General features: G+C 37.4%; 1 protein-coding gene across 3 annotated transcripts in view; it reads left to right on the forward strand.

Annotated features, from left to right (window-relative positions):
* RIC1 (RIC1 homolog, RAB6A GEF complex partner 1) overlaps positions 1 to 23,202 on the forward strand; it is a 169,676-nt gene that overhangs the window by 102,156 nt on the left and 44,318 nt on the right. For 2 of the 3 annotated variants that reach the window (XM_025891346.2, XM_073878169.1), the window contains exons 4-8: positions 3,789 to 3,896; positions 10,394 to 10,536; positions 10,978 to 11,114; positions 15,881 to 15,972; positions 22,609 to 22,697. In XM_025891346.2, the coding sequence (XP_025747131.1) occupies positions 3,789 to 3,896; positions 10,394 to 10,536; positions 10,978 to 11,114; positions 15,881 to 15,972; positions 22,609 to 22,697 (569 nt within the window). The remainder of the gene's footprint in view (positions 1 to 3,788; positions 3,897 to 10,393; positions 10,537 to 10,977; positions 11,115 to 15,880; positions 15,973 to 22,608; positions 22,698 to 23,202) is intronic. The other variant, XM_073878168.1, reaches the window with a different exon arrangement.

Here is a 23,202-nt window from a genome sequence, read left to right on the forward strand (position 1 = left end):
CTCAAAGGAAGTAGACAGTTCAGGGAACAAAGCCACTTTGAGGGAATGATAATTCACAACCTCAGACAGGTGCTTAACTAAAAGAGGAAACATGGTACTGTGTGAAGAAAGGGGAAGCGGGTGAGAAAGTTCCTGGAAAGAAAGGACAGAAGCAGAAATTTCAAGTTCAGTGAAGCATTGGCAGGAACAGTTGGGGAACTCTACCAGTAAGAGAGAAAAAAGGGAAGAATTAGAGGTTAATATGAGGTACAATATCTCTAGTAGGAGTTCCAGAAAGAGATGACAGAAGTGTAGAATTAGTATGTTAAGGAAACAAATACGTAAATTTCCCAGACCCATACTAAAGACCAGCTTGCAGGTGCTCTGTGCAAACAGTGATAAGTTCACATATTAAAATGTATGTTCTGAAATTTTAGAACTCTCTAGAAATCAAAGGAACATCAATCCTAAAAACTTCCAGATAGGAAAAACATCAAAAATAATCTGTGAATAAGAATGTCCTTGAACTTCAAGCCACACATTAGAGTCTAAAAGATACTGGTGGAGGGGAGGGGGGTGGGGGGATGGGTTAGCCTGGTGATGGGTATTAAAGAGGGCACGTACTGAATGGAGCACACTGGGTATTATACGTAAACAATGAATCATGGAACACTACATCAAAAACTAATGATGTACTGTATGGTGACTAACATAACATAAAAAAAAGACATTGGTGGAAAGCCTTTAAAATGCTGAAAGAAATACATTGGGTTGAGCTTTTGTTAAGGAATTCGTCAAGCATACAGGAGAGAAAAACAGTATAATGGTAAACCCTGAACCCATCTCCCACATTCAGAAGTTACCAGTATCTGTTTCTCCTTATGCATGTATGCTTTTGTTATTTTGAAGCAAATTTCAGATACTGTGTCATTTCGGCCCTAAATAGTTTTATCAGTAACAAGTAGACATTTTAAAGAAACAAAGCTACAATATTATTATATCTAACAAAATAATTTATTAATATCATCAAATACTTAGTGTTGTTTTCTCCATTTTAATGCAAAACTGTCTTTTTAGGAATGGGTTTGTTCAAATCAGGTTCTGTTGCATTTGGTGGATATGTCTTAAGTTTCTACTTTTTACCTAATGGTTTTGTGTGCATTTATTCATTTTATTAATTCCCTGGGTTTGTTATTTTGATAGGGATAACAAAATTGTGATTTTTTTTCTACCATTCCTTCTGCATTCTGTAGCTGTCATTATGTAAAGAAGGACTTTCTTTCATTATCTATTTGATGTTTATCCTGAAATGTAGTCCATACAGGAAAAACAGAAGAGATGCTTCTTTCCCATTTGTTACAGTAATGTCTTCCATTAGAGACAACCATTTTCATTTTAGTTTTGGCTATCCTTTTCATTTTTATATGAGCACATGCATTTAAACATTTGCGTTTCTTTCCCTGTCATACAAATGTAGCATGTTATATACAGTATTGTGCACCTTAATTTTTTTCACTCAACAAGAGATCCTGGAGATCATTCCAAGGAGTTGAAAGAGTTCTTCCACATTTCCTTTTTTTTTTTTTTTTTGGCTGCATAATATTTCTTGTGATGCATATTTTGTTTGTAAAATCTTTTGATGTAACAAATTGATTTGCATAAGCATCATTTTGTGTTGGGATGTGCAACCTAAAATTTTATACCCAAATACTCATTCAGGTGTCAAAGACATACCAGACTTGAGAGTTACAACTTTACACCACATACACCTTTCTAGGAAGCCATAATATGTGACCCAAGTAAGAGGAATAAAAAAAATAAAAATAAAGGCCCATAGGAAAGAAGCGAAGGAATGGCAAAGGAAAATGTCAGGATGCTAGCTGTGCATTAGACTTAGTAGGGCAGTGGACACCACGGAGGGATGCCTGGGGGAAAAAGGAAATAATAGGTTGTGTGACAGGTTTGACCACATAGATTATAATATATTGTTTTTGTCAGAGCTGTTAAGGAGTCTGAGAAGACTTCGGTATAAGTTTAAAGAAAACTAAGCAAATGAAAGCATGCAGTAAAGTCAACTTCAGGAAAATTAACAAGTTATGTGAGAAAAGAAATGTAATCACTGAATACTTTATTTACTTATTTATGTATGTTTGTATTTATTTATTTATTGGAGTGAGAGAGACAGAGCACGAGTGGGGCGGAGGGGTGGAGGGAGAGGGAGAATCTCAAGCAGGTTCCACACCCAGTATGGGGCTGGACGTGGGATTCAGTCTCATGACCCTGAGATCATGACCTGAGCCAAAACCAAGAGTCACATGCCTAACTGAGCTACCCAGGTGCCCCTAATCACTTAATACTTCTTGAAGTAACAATTATTTAATCATCATAGTGCAAACATTTTTGTATAATTATGTTAGGATGGGGGAAAAAGGAGAATGAGAATGGGAAATTGGTAGGTAATATCTAAGTAATGATGCTAAAGCAGTGTGAAGGCACTGTGCAAGACCGTGTGGGGCACACAGAAGGAGGGGAAGGTGGAAGAACTGAAGCCGGTTGTGTCCCAGTAGAAGACTACTTCTGGTTTTCTCCTTTGTCATAAGCTTTCTAGCACTATTTGACTGTTTAAGTTATGTATATGTATTACTTTGAAAAATAACTTTAAAACTAGATGTATGTGAAGAATGTCTCGGGAGATTCATTATAGTGTGGGTATGATTAGCAGTCCAGATATGAGTTCTGTAAACTAATAACTCATGGTGTCCTCCTTAGCGGCCATCACAGCAAGCATGTTAATTGGACATAAACCTGTGCAGTTTAACTTTAACCAGTTTCGCCACTTGGGCGTACAGAAGGAGTCAAATATTCCAGGTCATGGCAGTAGCAGAAAAGATGAAGTACCATCAAGCTTCTATATGGAAAATAATCTAAAACCAGAAAGTAAGCAGACAAGTATCAAAATAATTTTCACAAAGCCAGGAACCTTAAAAGCTGTTGAACATGTTAGGCTCTTGACACTTAAGTTTAATAGTATAGGTGACTGGAGAGGGAGAAATGTCAGGCTCATTGTTGCCACGAGTAAGTAATAGGTGATAATATGAGAGGAGACAGATAGCTGTTAAACCCCAGCACAGATACTGAGAAAGAATGGTCCCATGCCATGTAGAGATGGACTCCAAAACTGTTGAATAATCCTTTGGAGGGGTTGTGTGTGGCGGCTCAGTGATGTTGCCATTGATCTAATAAACACTCTTGGTTAGTCATTTAATATGAGGGCGCTACCAGATTTAGCCATTCTGCTATTTATTACCAAGGTTTATGTGAAGTATTTCCTTTTGCATCCCTGAATTGACCTTAATTCTGATACATAGCCGAAGGATAGGGGATTCAAGGATGAGGTGTAAGGTAGGGTGAGGGGAGGGTTTGGATCACTTCAGACACGCCCTGTGTAGAAGGGTCTATACCTTCCATAGTTGCCCACCCTGGAAAGGGCCATCAGTCATTTAAAAATGTCTGTTGGTTCTCTTGAGAATTTGTTTTGTTTTTTTCCCCCTAAGATTCTTTGCTCTTCTCTCTCTCTCTCTACTCCCACTTCCCCAACACAAGTTACCTTGGTTTAACTCGTTTGTCTAATTGGTATCTCTGCTATAATGGAGTTTAAGTCTGTTTTTCATTTGAGAAGCTTAAGGATTAATGCCTGATTTGTAAGTTTGATTATGTTTACTTTATCTGATTGGGTATATATGAGTCACAAAGTGGAGGAGAATTCAGTATCTTTCTCTTTAATCCTGTGTATTGGCTATTTTTTTTAGAGGAAGTCCACAAATGAAGGGAACACCCCAGTTTAAGGAAGAACAGTGTGCTCCAGCATTAAATTTAGAAATGAGGAAACTACTGGATTTGCAAGCACCCATCATGAGGTATAGTACTTTGGTTAAATTTAGCATTTTGTGATGACAGTATATAGTATAGTTGGTTAATCACATGGCCAGTAGGAAAGTTGATTTCATTTTTTTTCACTGAGGGTAATTTTTTTTTAGCTTTAAATGCTTAATTCTTACATGGTACATTATTATACTTCAGTTATTTAATAAAGCCTATAAATTGATTATACCAACCATAATTTTATTCAGATATTTATAGTTTTTGGTAAGATCTGAAATTGTTTGAATGATACAACATATTGCATGTTACTTGAAATGATACTGATAAAAATCACGCAAGTTGAGGAAAAGAGAAAGTGTCTTTGTTTCCAAAACCTTCAAAGATTTTGGGAAATAATGTGAATACTTGGAATAAAGTTAAACTTTCTGATCTCAGTATGAATAAAGGTTTTGTGGTAAGAAGGCCAGAAATACCAAAATACAAAAAATTATTTTATATCCATTGGTAGAAAAAATAAGTGTATCTGTTTTTTGGCTTTATTTCTTTTTTTTTCTTTTTTTTTTTTTAAGATATTTATTTGATAGAGAGCGAGAGAGGGAACACAAGCAGGGGGAGTGGGAGAGGGAGAAGCAGGCTTCCTGCCGAGCAGGGAGCCCGATGTGGGGCTCGATCCCAGGACCCTGGGATCATGACCTGAGCTGAAGGCAAACGCTTAACGACTGAACCACCCAGGTGCCCCCGGCTTTATTTCCTTAATTGCTTTGCATTTGACATTTTAGTTGTCTATGATGTGTGGGTCTTGTTAAAAGTTGTATTTTTTAGGGTGCCTGGGCGGCTCAGTTGGTTAAGCGACTGCCTTCGGCTCAGGTCATGATCCTGGAGTCCCGGGATCGAGTCCCGCATCGGGCTCCCTGCTCGGCAGGGAGTCTGCTTCTCCCTCTGACCCAACCCCCTCTCATGCGCGCTCGCTCGCTTGCTCTCTCTCTCTCATTCTTTCTCTCAAATAAATAAATAAAATCTTTAAAAAAAAAAAAAGTGTATTTTTTAACTTGAAGTTTTTTACTACAGTTATTTTTTTGTCTTTTTTAACAATTCTTTTTAACTGAATCCAGAGTTAAAATTGGACCTCCAAGAACCTTTTGCTGTTTTTGTGCCCAGTCATACATAATTATGAAATTACAATGGTAATATTCCAGCCTTCTATGCATCAAAATGGCCAATATTTCTTATCTTTGTTGATAACACTTGCTTTTAAAAAACGATAAATACTAGCAAAAGAGGTATTCTAATTCAAAATTCATTTTTTTAGGAGTCATTAAAATATTCCTGTCAAAATATCTGCAAGTTCTTATGAAAGGAAACATTGATAAATTAGATTATATAAAAGTTAAAAAAAAGAAACTGGGAAAAAAACACCATAAGTATGATAAAAGACAACACAAACTGAAAATAAGGAAATATACTTCCAGTGAACATCACAAAAGGCCAATTTTCACAACACATAAAGATTTCCTATAGCGAGAAAAAGACAATAGAACGAACGGACACAATATAAACAGTTTTCATTTTCTATATTCCAGTTAATACATTACATGATAGATCTCTATTAGGAGATTAAATGACTTCTACATATGAACAGTTAGGTAACATACTGTTAGGGAGGAGACCAGGATGAGGAGAACTTTATACATTGGTGGTGGGAGTGTAAATTTATACAGTGTCTCTGGAAATTGATTAAGCAAGGTCTGTCAAAGTTGCATAAGCCCATGGTCTTTGTCCAGCATTTTTTCTTCTAGGAATTAATCCTACAAATAATTCAAATGACATGTTTATAGGGTTTTTCACTGTTTACAGTAACAAAAGATCAAAAACTACTTAAATGTCAATTGGTAGGGAGCTGTTTAAATACATTTTCTTTACTTCTACACAATGGGAACAGCATGCATCTGTAGAAAAAAAATGAGGGTACTTTTTTTTTTTTTTTAAGGAGGGTAGAGGGGCAGAGGGAGAGGTAGAGATTCTTAAGCAGGCTCCATGCCCAGTGCAGAGCCCCCGTGGGGCTTGATCTAACGAACCACATTGAGATCATGACCTGAGCCAAAATCAAGAGTTAGATGCCAACCGACTGAGCTACCCAGGGGCTCAAAACTTCCCAAATATGTTGTCGGGTGAAAAAAGCAAATTGTACTCTATATAATAATGCTGATAGTCCTTTTTAAAAGGGAGCTGGTAGTGTTAGAATATGTATTGTTCTGGGTGCCTGGGTGGCTCAGTTGGTTAGGCAACTGCCTTCAGCTCGGGTCATGAACCCAGGGTCCTGGGATCGAGTCCTGCATCAGGACCCTGCTTTGCGGGGAGTCTGCATCTCCCTCTGCCTGCCACTCCCCCTGCTTTTGCGTGCGCGCTCGCTCTCTCTGTTTCTCTCTCTCTCTCTCTCTCTTTCAAATAAATAAATAAAATCTTGAAAAAAAAAGAATATATATTGTTCTGGAAAAATGTATAAGAAACGGCATGAGAACTAAGTGGCTAGGCCACAGGTTTGGGGAAAAAGACTTTTTACTTTTGTGGTCTTATTAAATGTTGAATTATATGGATGTAGTATATGAATATATTGAACTGTATGAATGTAATACCCATGTTTTTAAATTCTGATTCCCAGTTCTAATAAAAGCCTTTTTTCACCATTTCTTTTGTTAGAATACAGTACAGATACTGGTGCATATCAAAACTGTATGCAAGTGGTTGGCTCTTGCCTTGTTTAGTCCATCTTTTTATGTATTCTCTTCAAAGAAAAAAGAATGTTATTTGCTTCAATGTGATCAGGGTTACAGAGCATTGAGTTCGAGTTACAATCGCTCTGGTTGGAAAGTTACTCTACCTCAGATGCAATTTCAGCACAGATTCAAGAGTGTAACTTGGTACATAAGGAATGTGGAATGTCTGTGGACGGCACTGCGCAAGCATGGCTTTCTACCTCTACCCACTGGCAAGCTGTCGGGCTCATGGGGATGGGATAGAAAAAGGCTTTAAAAAAAGAAATCCTGACATCTTGTACAAATGTGGGTTTGTTTGTTTTAGTCAGGTGCTAGTTTTTAATACACAAGTTTAGGTGACTGGAAATCTCTAAGATTTATCTCAGAACTTGAGAAAAATAATTGCATTTTAGAGCAGTATTATTATTAGCACCTGTAATGCATACTTGTTGGAAATGTGATTGGAGATAAGCTGTGGGATCTTGCGTTGACGGAGAAGACATGATATTTGGACTTTATAACCAACTATTTTCCTGCCCACGACCAAAAATATAAGTCATATGGAATTACAGATAATGGTTAAACTGTTGCTTGTAGACATAATATGGCAAGACTTTTGCCATCTTTTAGGTTTTGCTTGAAGAAAGAATAGGATTAATGGTAAGCATCCAACATTTGTCATTATTTGAGGATTGAGAATGTTTAAAAGGTGAGAAGTGCTAATATAATTTATAATTAAAACTCTTAGTCTGTTTCTCTAATACCACATAATAAATACTAGTAAGTACCACAGTTTATTCTATATCTTCCTCCCCAGGACTTAGGAAAGCCCTATGTAGTATATAGTATTTAATATTTGTTAGGCCATTAAATATATTTACATATTTGAGAATTGGTCATTATGAATTAGATATTTCCCATTAAGGATATTTGATTAATCAGAAATGCTAATCTGCTTTCAAGATCCTACTATTATGTTTCTGAGATCCTAAATTAGGTGGGGGAGGCACCTTTGGGATATCAGTTATCTGTTAAAAAGCCCACAAAGTCAGTGATTGGAGAGGCTCTCTGAAGATATAACTCAGAGTATATTTATGTATATTTTGTGTATTTTTATACTCAGGGTTGATTTTCAAAATACTCAAAAACCAGTGCAGCATGAAAAGAAATGTGATAGCAGTCATATTGGTACAGAATCCTGATATCCCCTTATGCCAAGAGTTAATCCTTTAGTTGTTAGATCTTTGTGTCACTGGCAGTCAGAGGGCACGTATTTGTGTGGCATGGACTGACGCCTGTTTGCTAACTTTATGGAAGTACTCAGTATTTTAACGACTCATATCTGCCTTTGTTTTAATGAGTTCGTTTACTTTCAGTTGAATGAGGGGGATTTTATATTTTCCTGTGGATTCTTTATCATGCTTATCATAGTTACTTTAAAGTCATTATCTTTTAATCCCAACATCAAGGTTGACGGAGCCTGTTTATGTGGGTAGATTTTTCTCTTGACTCTGGGTCCCATTTTCCTGTTTCCTCACACATCTGGTCATTTTTTTCATAGCACTGTAGATGACAATGTAGAGATTCTGAATTCTATTAACTTTGTCAGAAGAGTACTGAGTTTTGCCTCGGAGGCAGTTCAGTTACTGCAGGGTGACCTTGATCTTGTTCCTGTCATATGCGGTGATTCTTCTAGGGAATTAGGAACAGGGTGGGGGATATAGTTGGAGAAAACCTAGGCAGACTCCTGCTGACTGAGGATCCCTAGTAAACTGGGGGCTGTTCCAGTAAACTGCTTCTCTTGACATGTAGCAGCAGATACAAAACAATTTTTTTATGTTCTATTCACTACGTGCTACATATAAATTTTACACTAAAATGTAAATTTGGAGGGGAAGAATAATACTTCAGAGGTGAACCTTCCGTAAACTCAATTGATTACAAATACTCTGAAGTTCAAGAAATGGAGCTGGGTAAGGGGACATATTATTCTATTTTTAATATTTTTATAGTAGGGAAGAAAACACAGTTCTTCATTGTCTGAACTCCTTGGGGGATGAGTCATTGAACTTAGCTTGTAAAGGATTGAGGGTTTACTTTAAGAATTAAAACATTACAACTCCCCCCCCGCCATTATGGATTAAAATATTTCTGAAATATACTCTTGTAACTATGAAAGAAAACTTAATAGTGTATAACAGAGAGTATATATTATAGACACCACATTTTTCATTCTTTTTTGAATTCTTTATAGCATTTGATACTTTCTTAAATATTTTAAAGATTTTATTTATTTGAGGGAGCTCGAGTGGGGTGAGGGGCAGAGGGAGAAGCAAACTCCCCACTGAGCAGGGAGCCTAACGCAGGGCTCGATCCCAGGACCCTGGGATCATGACCTGAGCCGAAGGCAGACGCTTAACTGACTGAGCCACCCAGGCGCTCCTAGCATTTGATACTCTTGGGTACTCTTAAGTCCATCTTACTCCCTTGGCTTTCTTGATAGAGCAGTTTCCACTGGTCCCTGGTTCTCCTTTTCTTTCTCTGTGCGGGTACCTTCACACTGGCATTCATAGATTCCCCTTTCCTCTTTCCATTTGTCCCTTCTGCTGCCTCCCACAAGCATTTAGTGCCAAATATAACTAGCACTGCTGCCTTAGGGGCTGGGCACATAAGAGTAAGCAAAGTGAGCATTTATTTGCCATTAGGTAAGTGTGTGTTAAATCTCTTTGTAAATAGGTTAAGTGCTGTGATCTTACTCCATAATTACTTCTCAAGTCAACTGAGCAGTCTTCTGAAGGAAGAAACTTTTTCACCTCGCAATCTCAAAAATCATTTACTGATTTTAACGCAGATCATATTACCTGTCATAGAGCATGGGCTTTATAAATGCTTGTTGTGTGAATGAACAATGTGAGACTCAATGATGCTCTAGAAATACTGGGGTCTAGAACTGTGTGTGCCAATAAAATAGCCTCTAGTCAAATGAAGTTCCTTAAATTTAAATTAGTTAAAAGTAAACAAAGTTAAAAATTCAGTTCTTTTGGGGTGCCTTGGTGGCTCAGATGGTTAAGCATCTGCCTTCGGCTCAGGTCATGATCTCCAGGGTCCTGGGATTGAGCCCCACATCAGGCTCCCTGCTTGGCAGGAAGCCTGCTGCTCCCTCTCCCACTCCCCCTGCTTGTGTTCCCTCTCTCGCTGTCTCTCTCTCTCTGTCAAATAAATAAATAAAATCTTAAGAAAAAAAAAAGAATTAGTTCTTTTGTCACGGTAGCCATATTTCACGTGTACAGCCCCCACGTGTGGTTGCTGGTTACCGTGTTTGCTAGTATAGATACAGAGCATTTCCATCACTGCAGAAGGTTCTGTTGGCCAGGGCTAGAGGATTATTACCTCTGCTTTATGGCTCCAGATTGTCAGCCTGTCATAAGTTGTTCTTTTTATGGTTTCTTTGCCTTTTTCCTTTCTTGTCAGCTTTCATTTTTCCTTCCATCTTTGAATTTGCTGTTTCAGTGTTTCTAGTTTTTAGAAAACTGGTTGATCAAGTTTGGGACAATGGCTGCCCATAGTCTTTTATTTTTTCCAGAATTTCTGATTCTAGATTAAATTATACTTATATGAACCTACTAGATAGCTAAGTTGTAGATGAATGACAGTTCTGTGAGTCGGTTCATGATCTTCTCTCTATGAATATTCTCCAGAGCAATTATATTCATACTCATTGCTTTCCCAGTATGCTCTTTTAACAGATAATTGGTTCTAAATTGCCTGTTTCCCTACAGTTTGCAGTCTGTGCTTGAAGATCTCCTCGTTGCTACTTCTGATGGACTTCTTCATCTTATTCACTGGGAAGGAATGACAAATGGAAGGAAAGCTATTAATCTTTGCACAGTACCTTTTTCAGCAGATCTGCAGTCTTCTAGAGGTAGTTATACCTTCTGCATGGAGTAGAACCTGATGTTTGATATTTGATATAATCTGCTTAGGTATTTGCTATGGATGAACATTGATTTTTCTACTTGGGAATTCATTATACAAGGGGAATGTGTGTGTGTAGGAAGGAATGATTTAATTGTTTGGTGTTCTTAGGTCATTATTTTTGCCCTATTAATACTGTCCTTACATTCATTTTTCTACTTGGGAATTCATTATACAAGGGGAGTGTGTGTGTGTGTGTGTGTGTGTGTGTGTGTGTGTGTGTGTGTGTGTGTGTGTGTGTGTGTAGGAAGGAATGATTTAATTGTTTGGTGTTCTTAGGTCATTATTTTTGCCGTATTAACTGTCCTTACAGGGCTTGTAAACAAAAATGTGAGGGCATTATTTACTATATTTATATTCATATTTCATGTACTTATGTTTTCATCAGCAGGTTCATTCCTGGGTTTTACAGATGTGCACATCAGAGACATGGAATACTGTGCCACACTTGATGGGTTTGCTGTTGTGTTTAATGATGGTAAAATTGGATTTATTACACCAGTGTCAAGTAGATTTACTGCAGAGGTAAGACTTTAACTATGGAATGTTTATTTTCTTTATTTTACATTTATTAATTTTAGTTTTTGTTGTTAAATCCCTCCCCTGCTTTCCTTAAGATTTTAGGGTTATTGTTAACTAATTTTTAAAATCAAATTAATATATATAATACTTAAAAATAATATAAGTAGACAATTCTATTAGATATGTTGAAAAGAAATGATAGTTCCCTGCCCTATTTCCTGCTGTCTTTACACCCAGTTTCCATTCTCAGAGGCATCCACTTTGTTTTTCTTTACTGGTTATTTTATTTATCTTGTACTCTCCGTGTTTTCTTTAATTTTTTTTTATTAACATATAATGTATTATTTGTTTCAGGGGTACAGGTTTGTGATTCATCGGTCTTACACGATTCACAGCGCTCACCATAGCACATACCCTCCCCAGTGTCCATCACCCAGCCACCCCATCCCTCCCACCCCCAACCACTCCAGCAACCCTCAGTTTGTTTCCTGAGATTAAGAGTCTCTTATGGTTTGTCTTCCTCTTGGGTTTAGTCTTGTTTAATTTTTCCCTCCCTTCCCCTATGATTCTCAGTTTTTAGGCTTTTTATTGACTTCCCGCTGTGGGAAGAGACCATTTGCTTCCTTGTTGCTACCATACTCTTATATTCTTCCCATCTTCCTAGTACAGTTACTGTGATTTTGATTAATTACTAATCATGGTTTATATTGTTATGCTGTATTAGTACCTGTTATTACTTTATCAGGTACCTGTTAGTACCTGAGCCATGTGATATATTTTGATTATTTTTTCTTTCCTACACATTTCCCTTCCCATTGGGAATTACTAATTGTTCTTTACATTTGTTTATTTTTTACCACTTTACCACTAACTCAACCCCACACTGTCTGCGGTTTGTGTAAATATCTTCTCAATTCTTTCGAACACACTAGGCGTTCTGTTTGTTTCATCTTGAAGAAATTTCTTTTGGAAACTTCTGGCTTGCTCCAAACTGGACTGCTTGCTCATTGTACCTTTAACACAGTTGTACTTTTGGGTTTCCTTCATCCATCACCTGAGGATTTCCTTCCTTCCTTTAGTTTTATGTGATCTTTTCACAGTTAATGGTTAATTAATATATGATTAGTTAACATATGAATTTGGTTTCTGTGACAGAGACCCAAAGTAAAAATTTGGATTCACTGAAAGCTGTGTGGATTTTGTTGGGTTTGGTTGACCCTAATCTTCACCATAGGATGAGCTAACTAGATTATTTCCTTTCTGTATCCAGTGTTCATTGGAAGAGAGTCCTGCAGTTCTTTCTAGAGAATATATACCTGGCTGGCCCAGTGTTCTGGGTTTTAAATTATGGAAGTGTTAAATTTTAGAGGGTCTGAATTCACTTATCTATGTTCTCAGTGTGGTCCAGAGACCACCAAATTTTTTATTTTGTTTTTCTCCAAACAAAAATCTCCAGTTTTCTGTTGGAGTGAAGGTGGGGTATTTTTTAGCTGCTCAGATTGGGAAGATATGGGAACACCCAGCTGATGCTTAAATAGGCTTTAAAAGACTAAAATTCCTACTCTTTTAAGTCCAGCCTTTCTGAGAAATCTAAATCCTCAAGCCTTTTGTGCACCCTGCAATGTAAATTTAGCTGTTTCTCAACATTCTTTAATGCAGATTAAGGATTCTACTCATCCATGTGCTACCTAGCTTTTTACAATTTTCTGATACTACCTCCTGTCCCATTCGTTGTCCTTGTCAGTTTACGCTGTTGAAAAAATGTTTGAAAAGTTGGGGCTTTAAGAGTCAGAGAAGCTAAATATTCATATTCAGTCTACTGTCTTTAACTGGAAAAGATTTTTTTAAGTTTTTTTTTTTGAGGGGCGCCTGGGTGGCTCAGTGGGTTAAGCGTCTGCCTTCGGCTCAGGTCAAGGTCCCAGGGTCCTGGGATCGAGGCCTGCGTCGGGCTCCCTGCTCAGCGGGAAGCCTGCTTCTCCCTCTGCCACTCCCCCTGCTTGTGTTCCCTCTCTCGCTGTGTCTCTCTCTCTCTCTCTCTAAATAAAATCTTTAAAGGAAAAAATGTTAAATTTTATTTGAGAGAGAGACAAGTGAGGGGAGAGGGAGAGGGAATCCCAAGACCCCTAGATCATGACCTAAGCTGAGGGCAGGCACTTAACCAGCTGAGCCACCCAGGCACCCCATATTTTAAGTTTTTAAGGGCGTATTGCTTTCTACATAGTGTCAGCTTTAATATTCCTAACACTGTTTTTCATTATCATCTTTATTCACATAGTAGAGTATTAAATAGTACCTTTGTGGTAACATGTCAATATATAAGAATACAAATAAGCTTTTGAGGAATTTAATTTTTAACAAGGTATATTTGTAATTATGTTTGGGATTTAAATGTTTTTATTGAAAACAAAAATCCGAGGGCTGAAAAAGTGATTCGTTTATGAGTATCAGCTTTTGTAATTTTTTAAAAAAGATTTTATTTGTCAGAGAGAACGCGCACGAACAGGGGGAGCTGCAGTTGGAGGGAGAAGCAGGCTCCCTGCTGAGCAAGGAGGCCAATACGGAACTCCATCCGAGGTCCCTGGGATCATGACCTGAGCCGAAGGCAGTCACTTAACCGACAGCTACCCAGGCACCGCATAGCTTTTATCATTTTTTATTAGTATTTGGTTAAAGAAAATTTTCCAGTAAATTAAGAATCTAAAAGATAACGAAAAGCAGATGAACATTATTAAATAAGTTAGAAAATACACATTACGAGAATATATGTATATTACTGGTAATTGGAAAATAAACTAATGACATATATATATATTTTTTTAAGATCTTTATTTATTTATTTAACAGAGATAGCACAAGTAGGCAGGGTGGCAGACAGAGGGAGAGGGAGAAGCAGGCTCTCTGCCGAGCAGGGAGCCTGATGCGGGGCTCGATCCCAGGACCTTGGGATCATGACCTGAGCCGAAGGCAGCTGCTTAACCGACTGAGCCACCCAGGCGCCCCTAAACTAATGACATATTTATAGTAGACATTATTTAAGTGATTTGTAAAAATTCTGTTTGGCATTTTTGATGCATTTAACAGATGTATTAAAATATGTCAGATTATGCCACTCCTCTTCTCAGAACCATCTAGTAGCAGTAGATAATTAGGACAAAACCTACTTAAGACAACTAGAAAAGCTGGAGGAAAAAAATTTTAAATGTGCCTGAAGGCTCCGGAGAGCTAACAAGACCGCAAAGAATCACCAGGCAAGGGAGGCGGAGGGCCAGTGAGCTAATAAGCCCAGTATGTGAGGCTACAGTGAGCATGAACCAGCAGGGCTGTATGTGGTGACTTGGATGGGTCTCACAGATGTGCTGAGTGAAAGCACCTAGACACAAAAGAATATGTGCTATGACATTATTTTATGTAAAATTAAAAATAAACACATAGACCATTCTAAATTAGAGTTAATATGGATGCATGTTCTTGGTCTAAAGGAAAAGAAGGAAGTGATTACCAATTCAGTCTGGATATTGGTTACTTCTGTGGTAGGGTGAGGGTATATTGATCAGGAGGGACACTGTTGGGGGGCTTTCAGATACTGATAATTCTTGACCTGAGTACTAGCTAATTCCACACGTGTTTACTTTGTGATATTATTGAGATTTACAATCTTGTTTTTTTGTATTCTCTAATATATTATTATTCATAATGGAAAACTTTTTAAAAATTAAAGATACTCCAGTGACTCCCTATATATAAATTAGGGAAAAAGCCAAAGAAGTTTTTATAGTGGCTTTCAAAGCCCTATAAGTTTGGCCTCCTTTTACATCTGTGACCTCATCTACTACGACTCCTCCTTCCGTCCTTGCGTTCCACTCCATCTGCATAGGCTTCTTTGATGTACTCAGAACGTGCTTAAGTGTTACTACAGTAGGGCCTTTGTACTTGTTACATCTCCTTGAGTACTTTCCTCAAAATGTACCTGCATGGGGGGAACTGTTTAATATTGTATCCTTCTCCCATACTGTTTCTTATAATTGCTTTATTAATTTTTTCTATAGTATTTACCAATCTCCAGTGTACTGTACAAAATTTTTTTTTTTAACTTGACAGCCTCCTAACAAATAGAAGGCAAGGATACAGGCAAGGATTTTGGTGTTTTTGAATATTTGCCGCATTCTCAGCACCTAGAGCAGTGCTGGATGAATAGTGGGCACCTGGAAAATAGTTGTTACAGAAATCAGTTAATTTTAATCTAAGCAGTGGTCCAGGGAAATAATACTCAGTGCTATCTTTACCACATTTTGTCATCTAAAATAGTTTTTAGTTCTATTATTAAAATTGAAAAATAAAATTCCTACAAAAAAGGAAGCAAATATGTCATGTTTAGATAATTGATTATATAGCTCATTTGGGAATTAAATAAAATCTTTAGTATTTTAAACAGAGCTGTAATTGGATCTTGTAGTGTTTACTGTTGCAGTCATCGAAAAATAGTTCTATATTGTAGTGTACTGTGTTTTTGTGCTTATTAAACTAATAGTCATCATGACCTTTGTCTTAGAATTTATAATCTAAGACATCCTTGATTTGACAAATAAAAACAGTGGAGCTGAATCTATTGTTTTCTGTAGTCAAAATAAAATAACATATAAGCTTAATAATTTCATTCATTTATTGAATATTTGTTGAATGAAACTGTATGTTTATTGAAGGAGAATTATACTGATTACAGTATATTTGGACCGCACTTTAAAAACCTTCATTACTTTTCTTTATTATAGCAGCTTCATGGAGTTTGGCCACAAGATGTTGTTGATGGAACTTGTGTAGCAGTAAATAACAAGTATCGACTCATGGCATTTGGTTGTGCAAGGTAATTGACTTTTTCATTTTAAGAGTCATCGTCAAAAATAGTGAGCTTTTTTTTACATTTTTTTTTAAATGTAAAGTGTTCTAAACATACTTCTAAACTTTTTCATGTCTATCATAATTTAGGAATCAGCCTTAATGTAAAATCTGAAAGCATTTTATTAGATTGAAGCAAATAGATTTAAAGGGCAGATTTAGGATATTGAGTGTTTTAAAGTAAGCTTTAAAGGTGAGCTTTTCTTCAGTGGTAGGAAGTTGTAACTTGAGTTACAAATTAAAAAGATTAAGTCAGTCTAAATTTAAGTTCCTTATATTTAAAAGAAGATCAGGAAGATTTTTTTTTGTTTAAAATAAGCCTGCCTTCTGGCTAGTATCCAAAATCTGTAAAGAACTTTAATCAAACTCAGCAATCAAAAAATAAAAAATCCAATTAAGAAATGGGCAGAAAACATGAATATAGACATTTCTGCAAAGAAGACATACAAATGGTTTACAGACACATGAAAAAATGCTCGACATCACTCATCATCAGGGAAGTACAAATCAAACCACAATGAGATACCAGCTCACACCTGTCAGAACAACAGAGGGAACAACAGGTGTTAGCAGGGATGCAGAGAAAGGGGAACCCTCTCGCACTGTTGGTGGGAATGCAAACTGGTGCGGCCGCTCTGAAAACAGTGTGGAGGTTCCTCAGAACGTTAAAAATAGAACTGCCCCGTGATCCAGCGATTGTACTACTAGGTATTTCTCTAAAGGATACAAAAATGCTGATTCGAAGGGGCACATGCACCCCAGTGTTTATAGCAGCAATGTCCACAATAGCCAAAACATGGTGAGAACCCAAATGTCCGTCGACTGATGAATGGATAAAGAAGATGTGGTATATATACAATGGGATATTACTCAGCTATCAGAAAGAATGAAATCTTACTATTTGCAACGACGTGGATGGAGCTACAGTGTATTATGCTAAGTGAAATAAGTCAGAGAAAGACAAATACCATATGATGTCTGTTTTTTTAAAAAAGGTTTTATTTATTTGAGAGAGAAAGAGCATAAGCAGGGGGAGGGGCACACGGAAAGGGACAAGCAGACTCCCTGTTGAGCAGGCACGGGCTTGATCCCAGGACCCCGAGACTGTGCCCTGACCCGAAGTCAGACACTTAACGGACAGAGCCGCCCAGGTGCCCCAACAAATGCCATGTGATTTCACTCATGTGGAATTTAAGAAACAAAACATGAACACAGGGGAGAAAAGGAAAAATAAGATAAAAATAGAGGGAGGCAAACCGTAAGAGATTCCCAACAGTAGGGAACAAACTGAGGGTTGCTGGCGGGGAGATTGGTGGGGAGGATGGGCTAGACAGGTGACGGGCATTAAGGAGGGCACTTGTGATGAGCACTGGTGCGCTATACAGCTGATGAATCACTAAATTCTACCCCGAAACTAGTACTACACTATGTGTTAACTAAGTAGAATTTAAATAAAATCTTGAAAGAAAAAAATAATCCTTTTTAAGACATCAGTGTTGACATTGCCTTTGAATTTGTGGATGTGCCTTAATGAGCAAATTTAAAGCTCACATAGGATCAATTTCTTGTTTTAATTCTGATAATGCACGTTTTAGGAGTAAAGTTGAATACACATTATTCATTCAACAAATGTCTTTGTGTCCCCCATGCACCGGGCACAATTCTAAGCACTTGGGATATGTTAGAAAAGAATAAGACACCTGACTTTGTTGAGCTTATATTCTAGCTCCAGTACAAAGATTGTATTAGAATCTTCATAGTGCTGCCTTACAGTATGTAGAGTGCTTTTTTAGCCTTCAAAACCCTCTCAAATAGGAAATTTCATTTTGCCCTCAAAATGAGACTTAGTAGTTCTGTAGAACATACATCTAATATTACCTCTAGCTACATCAAGTTCAGTATCACAGTATTTTGATTAGTGTAAATAATACACTATTGTTTACACTATTGTGTATAATAATACACTATTATAAATCATTACATTCTTTACACCAGTAATCTGTGAAGTGGTGAATCCAACACACTGCTTCTCAGGAGATAAATGTAGAAATAAAAGTAAATTTAGCTTAGTATAGGAAAGAAGGAAAAGTGTATTTTTTCAAATTTATGGATTTGATTCGGTCACAATTTTTTTAGAATTTTTAAATCTATGTTTATTAGCACATTTTACCTGTAATCTTTCTTTTTCTTACTCTGCTAATTAATCAAGGTTATGCTTGTGTCATAAAGCAAATTGAAGACCTGTTTCTCTCTCTGTTTATCTTTGAGTGTGTGCTTGAATTTGTCAATGAAGCTGTCTGAGCCTAGAATGTTCTTTGTGGGAAATTTTGGATTACTGATTCAGTTCAGTTTTAAAAGTAGATTTAAGGTTTAGATTTTCTCTTTTCCTAAGTCATTTTTTTTACTTTATTATGTTAATCACCATACATTACATCATTAGTTTTTGATGTAGTGTTCCATGATTCATTGTTTGTGCATAACACCCAGTGCTCCATGCAGAACGTGCCCTCTTTAATACCCATCACCAGGCTAACCCATCCCCCCACCCTCCTCCCCTCTAGAACTCTCAGTTTGTTTCTCAGAGTCCATAGTCTCTCATGCTTCATCTCCCCCTCTGATTCCCCCTTTCATTTTTCCCTTCCTGCTATCTTCTTCTTCTTCTTTTTTTTTTTTTTTAACATATAATGTATTATTTGTTTCAGAGGTACAGGTCTGTGATTCAACAGTCTTACATAATTCCCAACACTCACCATAGCACATACCCTCCCCCATGTCTATCACCCAGCCACCCCATCCCTCCCACCCCCCACCATTCTAGCAACCCTCAGTTTGTTTCCTGAGATTAAAAATTCCTCATATCAGTGAGATCATATGATACATGTCTTTCTCTGATTGACTTATTTCGCTCAGCATAATATCCTCCAGTTCCATCCATGTCATTGTAAATGGCAAGATTTCATTCCTTTTGATGGCTGCATAATATTCCATTGTATATATATATACCACCTCTTCTTTATCCATTCATCTGTTGATGGACATCTTGGCTCTTTCCATAGTTTGGCTATTGTGGACATTGCTGCTATAAACATCGGGGTGCACGTACCCCTTCAGATCCCTACATTTGTATCTTTGGGGTAGATGCCTAGTAGTGAAATTGCTGGGTCGTATGGTACCTCTGTTTTCAACTTTTGAGGATCCTAAGTCTTTTTGGCAAGTTATATTTTTCTAGGAATTGGTATCTTTTATATTACTGTCAAATAAATTGGCTTAAAATTTAAATATCCTTTTTAACTTTCATATTGTAAAATAAAAACATACAGGAAAGTGCAAAGTCCAAATATTCAGTTTTACAAATAATTATAATACAAACACCCATCTGTTCACAACTGGGTTAAGAAATAGAGTGTTGCAAGCTGATCATAGTTTCAGCCCTGCTGCTTCCTACAGCACAACTCCCATCTCCCCAGACACTTAAAAGTAACCAATTTCCTGTTTTTGTGATGATCATTTCCTTGTCTTTATAGTTTTACCACCCCCGCATGCATTCCTAAAGAGCATAATGTGGTTTTACCTGATTTTGAACTTTATGGGAATAGAATCTTGAATATGTTTTGGGTCTTGCTGCTTTCAGTCAGCATTGTGAAATTCATCCATGTGGTTTGCCAGTAGTGAAAATCATGTTTTGATTGATTTATTTATCTGATTTTCTGTTTAACAGACATTACATTGTTTCTTGGTTTCCAGAAAAGGGGGAACATTTTCTTAGATAACTCAGTATCTTTGTCATGCATGGGAAAATTAATGATAAATCCCAAGTAAGATCTAATTCTCTCATTCCATATTCAAATTAACCCTGTTATCACCAGAAAATCTTTTATAGCTCCTTGTTTTAACAAGAGTCAGTCAGAATTAATGATTTGTATTTGGTTATTGTTTCCCTGTAGTCACCTTTTTCCTGTAACAACCTGTATACCTTTTTTCTTATTTTCACGACATTAACTTTTTAAGAGCTCAGGCCAGTTTATAGAATGTCCTGCATTCTGAATGTGTCTCGTTTCCTCAGAGTGGCTTTCAGTTAGTTCCTCTAAACCTGTCATGACTGGAACCTTGAAGCTGGTTCTTGTTGAGCCAGTCCAGTCAGACACATGAGCATCTGAAAAGAGCAGTGGGGCACCCTGTACCACACTGCCTGCAGTCAGGGCGGCCTCACGGGGCTGCCGGGGCTGGATGGGAGAGCCCACGAGATGTACTCTGGCCCTTCCCCTGGGCAGTGAAGGTGGAATCTCGGCCTTCAGCCTCTGTCATCTCACTTTTCTTCATTTGGGAGAGTACCAGCTTTTTTTTTTTTTTTTTTGGTGTGACCCCGGGTTGGGGTGGAAGTTTTGGATTGTAGTTGTGTGACGTAACAGACCAGTGGCTTCTAGTTCTGGTCTTCCAGCCCTTACCAGGATTAATTGCCCTGAACACTCAACTGTAGCTGGTATCCTTCGAGCTCTGTAAGAAGGTGACTTTCTTCTAGGATGTCAATTTGCAAGGGGATCAGTCTTACAACCTGACTCTCCTGGGATCGAGTCCTGCGTCTGGCTCTGTGCTCAGTGGGGAGTCTGCTTCTCCCTCTCCTACCCGTTCATGCTCTCTCTCACTGTCTCTGTGTCTCTCTCTGAAATAAATACAATCTTTAAAAAAAAAAGGGGGGGTTGACTAGATCCTGGTTAAACATTTTTATCATGTGATGTTGTGTATTTGCTGTGGCACCATGTGGCAATAATGTTGTTGTCCTTGTATTAGTGATACTAAATTTTGTCACTTGTGATTATAGCCATATCTCTATTATGGAGAGATCTTTTTTTGCTTTGAGATTAGTGAGTAGTGTGCTATGCATGAAGAAATATTTTTCTCTTATAATGGGTTAATGAGAAATGGAAATAAAAATAATTTAAACAATACAGGCATCATAGAATACATAAAAGGTTCGTTGTCAGTCTTTTGTAAGTGTTTACTTAGCTCCTATTTCTTGTATTAGAAATATTGGACTCTCCTCACTGACTTGTTAGAGCTCAGCAACCCAGGGTTCCCACTTGACAGTTGTCAGATGCAAAGGAAAAACAAGTAAATACGTGCTAGCTACTTAGTGCTGGCAAAGTGTCTAATTGGGCAGGTAGTCTGGAAAGATACCTATTCCCAGGCATTTGGCTTCTGACTAAGATGGAATAACATCAGGTTCTCTCTCCCACGTGGAGGAGAAAATGGACAAAAATATGGAAGAGTAAGACAATATGAGTTCGAGACCCTGAAAGGTGGGAAACAAATAAAATTCTACAAATGCCTTAGCTTTTAATTACTTTGAGAGAGTTTCCAGGCTGCAGCACGAGTCTGGGGAGACAGAACCTGGCAGATTGCCTGAGTTATGGGGAAGTGAAAATCTGGGGAGACTGAAGCAGCGAGGACTCAGGACATACAGCGAAAGACAACAGAGTGGCACAAAGAAGGAACTCCAGAGAGCTGGAGAGGGTCTCTTTTGAGTATTAAATATGGAAGATATAAAAAAAGATCCATGTCAAACATTGTAGAAGAAAAGAATAAGAAGCTTGAGAAACATAGCAAGAGAAATTACCCAGAATGAAACAGAGAGGAGAAAGATTTAAAAACACAGCATCACTGAGCTGTGCGGTAAGTTCAAGTGGCCTCTTAGTGCAGGTGTTTTATTGAGCCCTAGTCCTGATCCTTGAGAAGAGCTGACCAGGCTGGATATGGGTCAGAACAACATTTGTGTTAAATTTTTGATCTGAAAATAGTTCTGTAAGCAAAAATGGTATTTTTTATGATCATTATAGATCAATTTTGAAATGTAGCTTAGAAGCAATATTACAAAGTTTTAGTTTCGGTTTCTGGCCCTTCCTAAACTTGGCCCTTGTTAAGATTTCTTAAATGAGATCATTATATATACCATGTTCACCGAATAACATAAATTGTGTGTAGATGCAAAAAATGATATTGAATAGAAAACATAATAAAATGAAAATCTGTCTAAATTACCACATCCAGCATGAGAAATAGCACATGACCAGGGCGGGTGCAACTCCTTTTTTCCCTTTCTTTTTTAATATCCCCTTCTCCACCAGAAATGGTGTGTCCATTAGCTCTTTGTTGCATTTTTACCACAAGTGTATTTACTATGTTTTGAATGTTTTTCACTGAATAGAAACAGAATTATACTACATATATACATACTGGCTATCTATTTTAATGCATGTGACTGAAGTCCTGTCAGTGCTGTAGCTTAGACTACTATGTGAGTATACCACAGTTTATGCTTCCTTTCTCTTGCTGAACATTCAGGTTGCTTCTGTTTTGCAATTATACACAGAACTATAATGAACATTGCGCATGCCTTTTGATAACATAGACAAGGATATTTCTGGAATATATTTAGAGGGAAAATTTTACTGGATTACAAATAATGCATTTGTTCAAATTTATGAGACTGCAAATTATTTACAAAATGGTTTGGTTTACGCTCTTACCAGCAGAACGTATAACAGAATAATGCTTTCTGTATTTGTATTTATCTTTTTTTCATTAAAAGCTTATTTGTTTTTCACAGTGGTTCTGTACAGGTTTATACAATAGATAACACTACTGGAGCTATGCTGCTGTCTCATAAACTAGAGCTAACAGCAAAACAGTATCCTGGTGAGTCCTTTTTTTTCTTATTTTTAATTTTTAATGTACAGGTAATGGTATGTGTAGTGATTGGATTTTAAATGATGCATGCTGTTCAAATACAGTTAAAACATATAACTGTGTTTCGTGTGGCCCAGGGATTTTGCTCTGGTCTCTTACCTGATTTCATTGCCCTTGTTATTTTATGCCTTCCAATTCAACCTATTCATTCAGCAAATCCTTATCAAATATATACTGTAGGCCAGACACTGCTCTAACTGGTGGATAGACAGCAGTAAACAAAACAGTGTCTTTCTGAACCCCTTAGTGAATCTTGAGTGGACCCTCATAGGATTAAGTCTAAAGTCTTTGTCATTGGAAATGCTTTTGACCAAAACTAAGAGAATACCCAAGGTATTGTGGCTTAAATAGGATTCATTTTCTCTGCTAGCAAGAAATCCAGAGATGAGTTGCTGCCGGCCTTCATTTGGTCTTTCCTTCATGGTCTCGGGTAGCTTCTGAGCTGCAAGCATTA

This window comes from Callorhinus ursinus, unplaced genomic scaffold (assembly GCF_003265705.2).
Source record: "Callorhinus ursinus isolate GAN/ISIS: 27379988/994484 unplaced genomic scaffold, GSC_fseal_2.0 scaffold28, whole genome shotgun sequence".
Taxonomy (NCBI): Eukaryota; Metazoa; Chordata; class Mammalia; order Carnivora; family Otariidae; genus Callorhinus; species Callorhinus ursinus.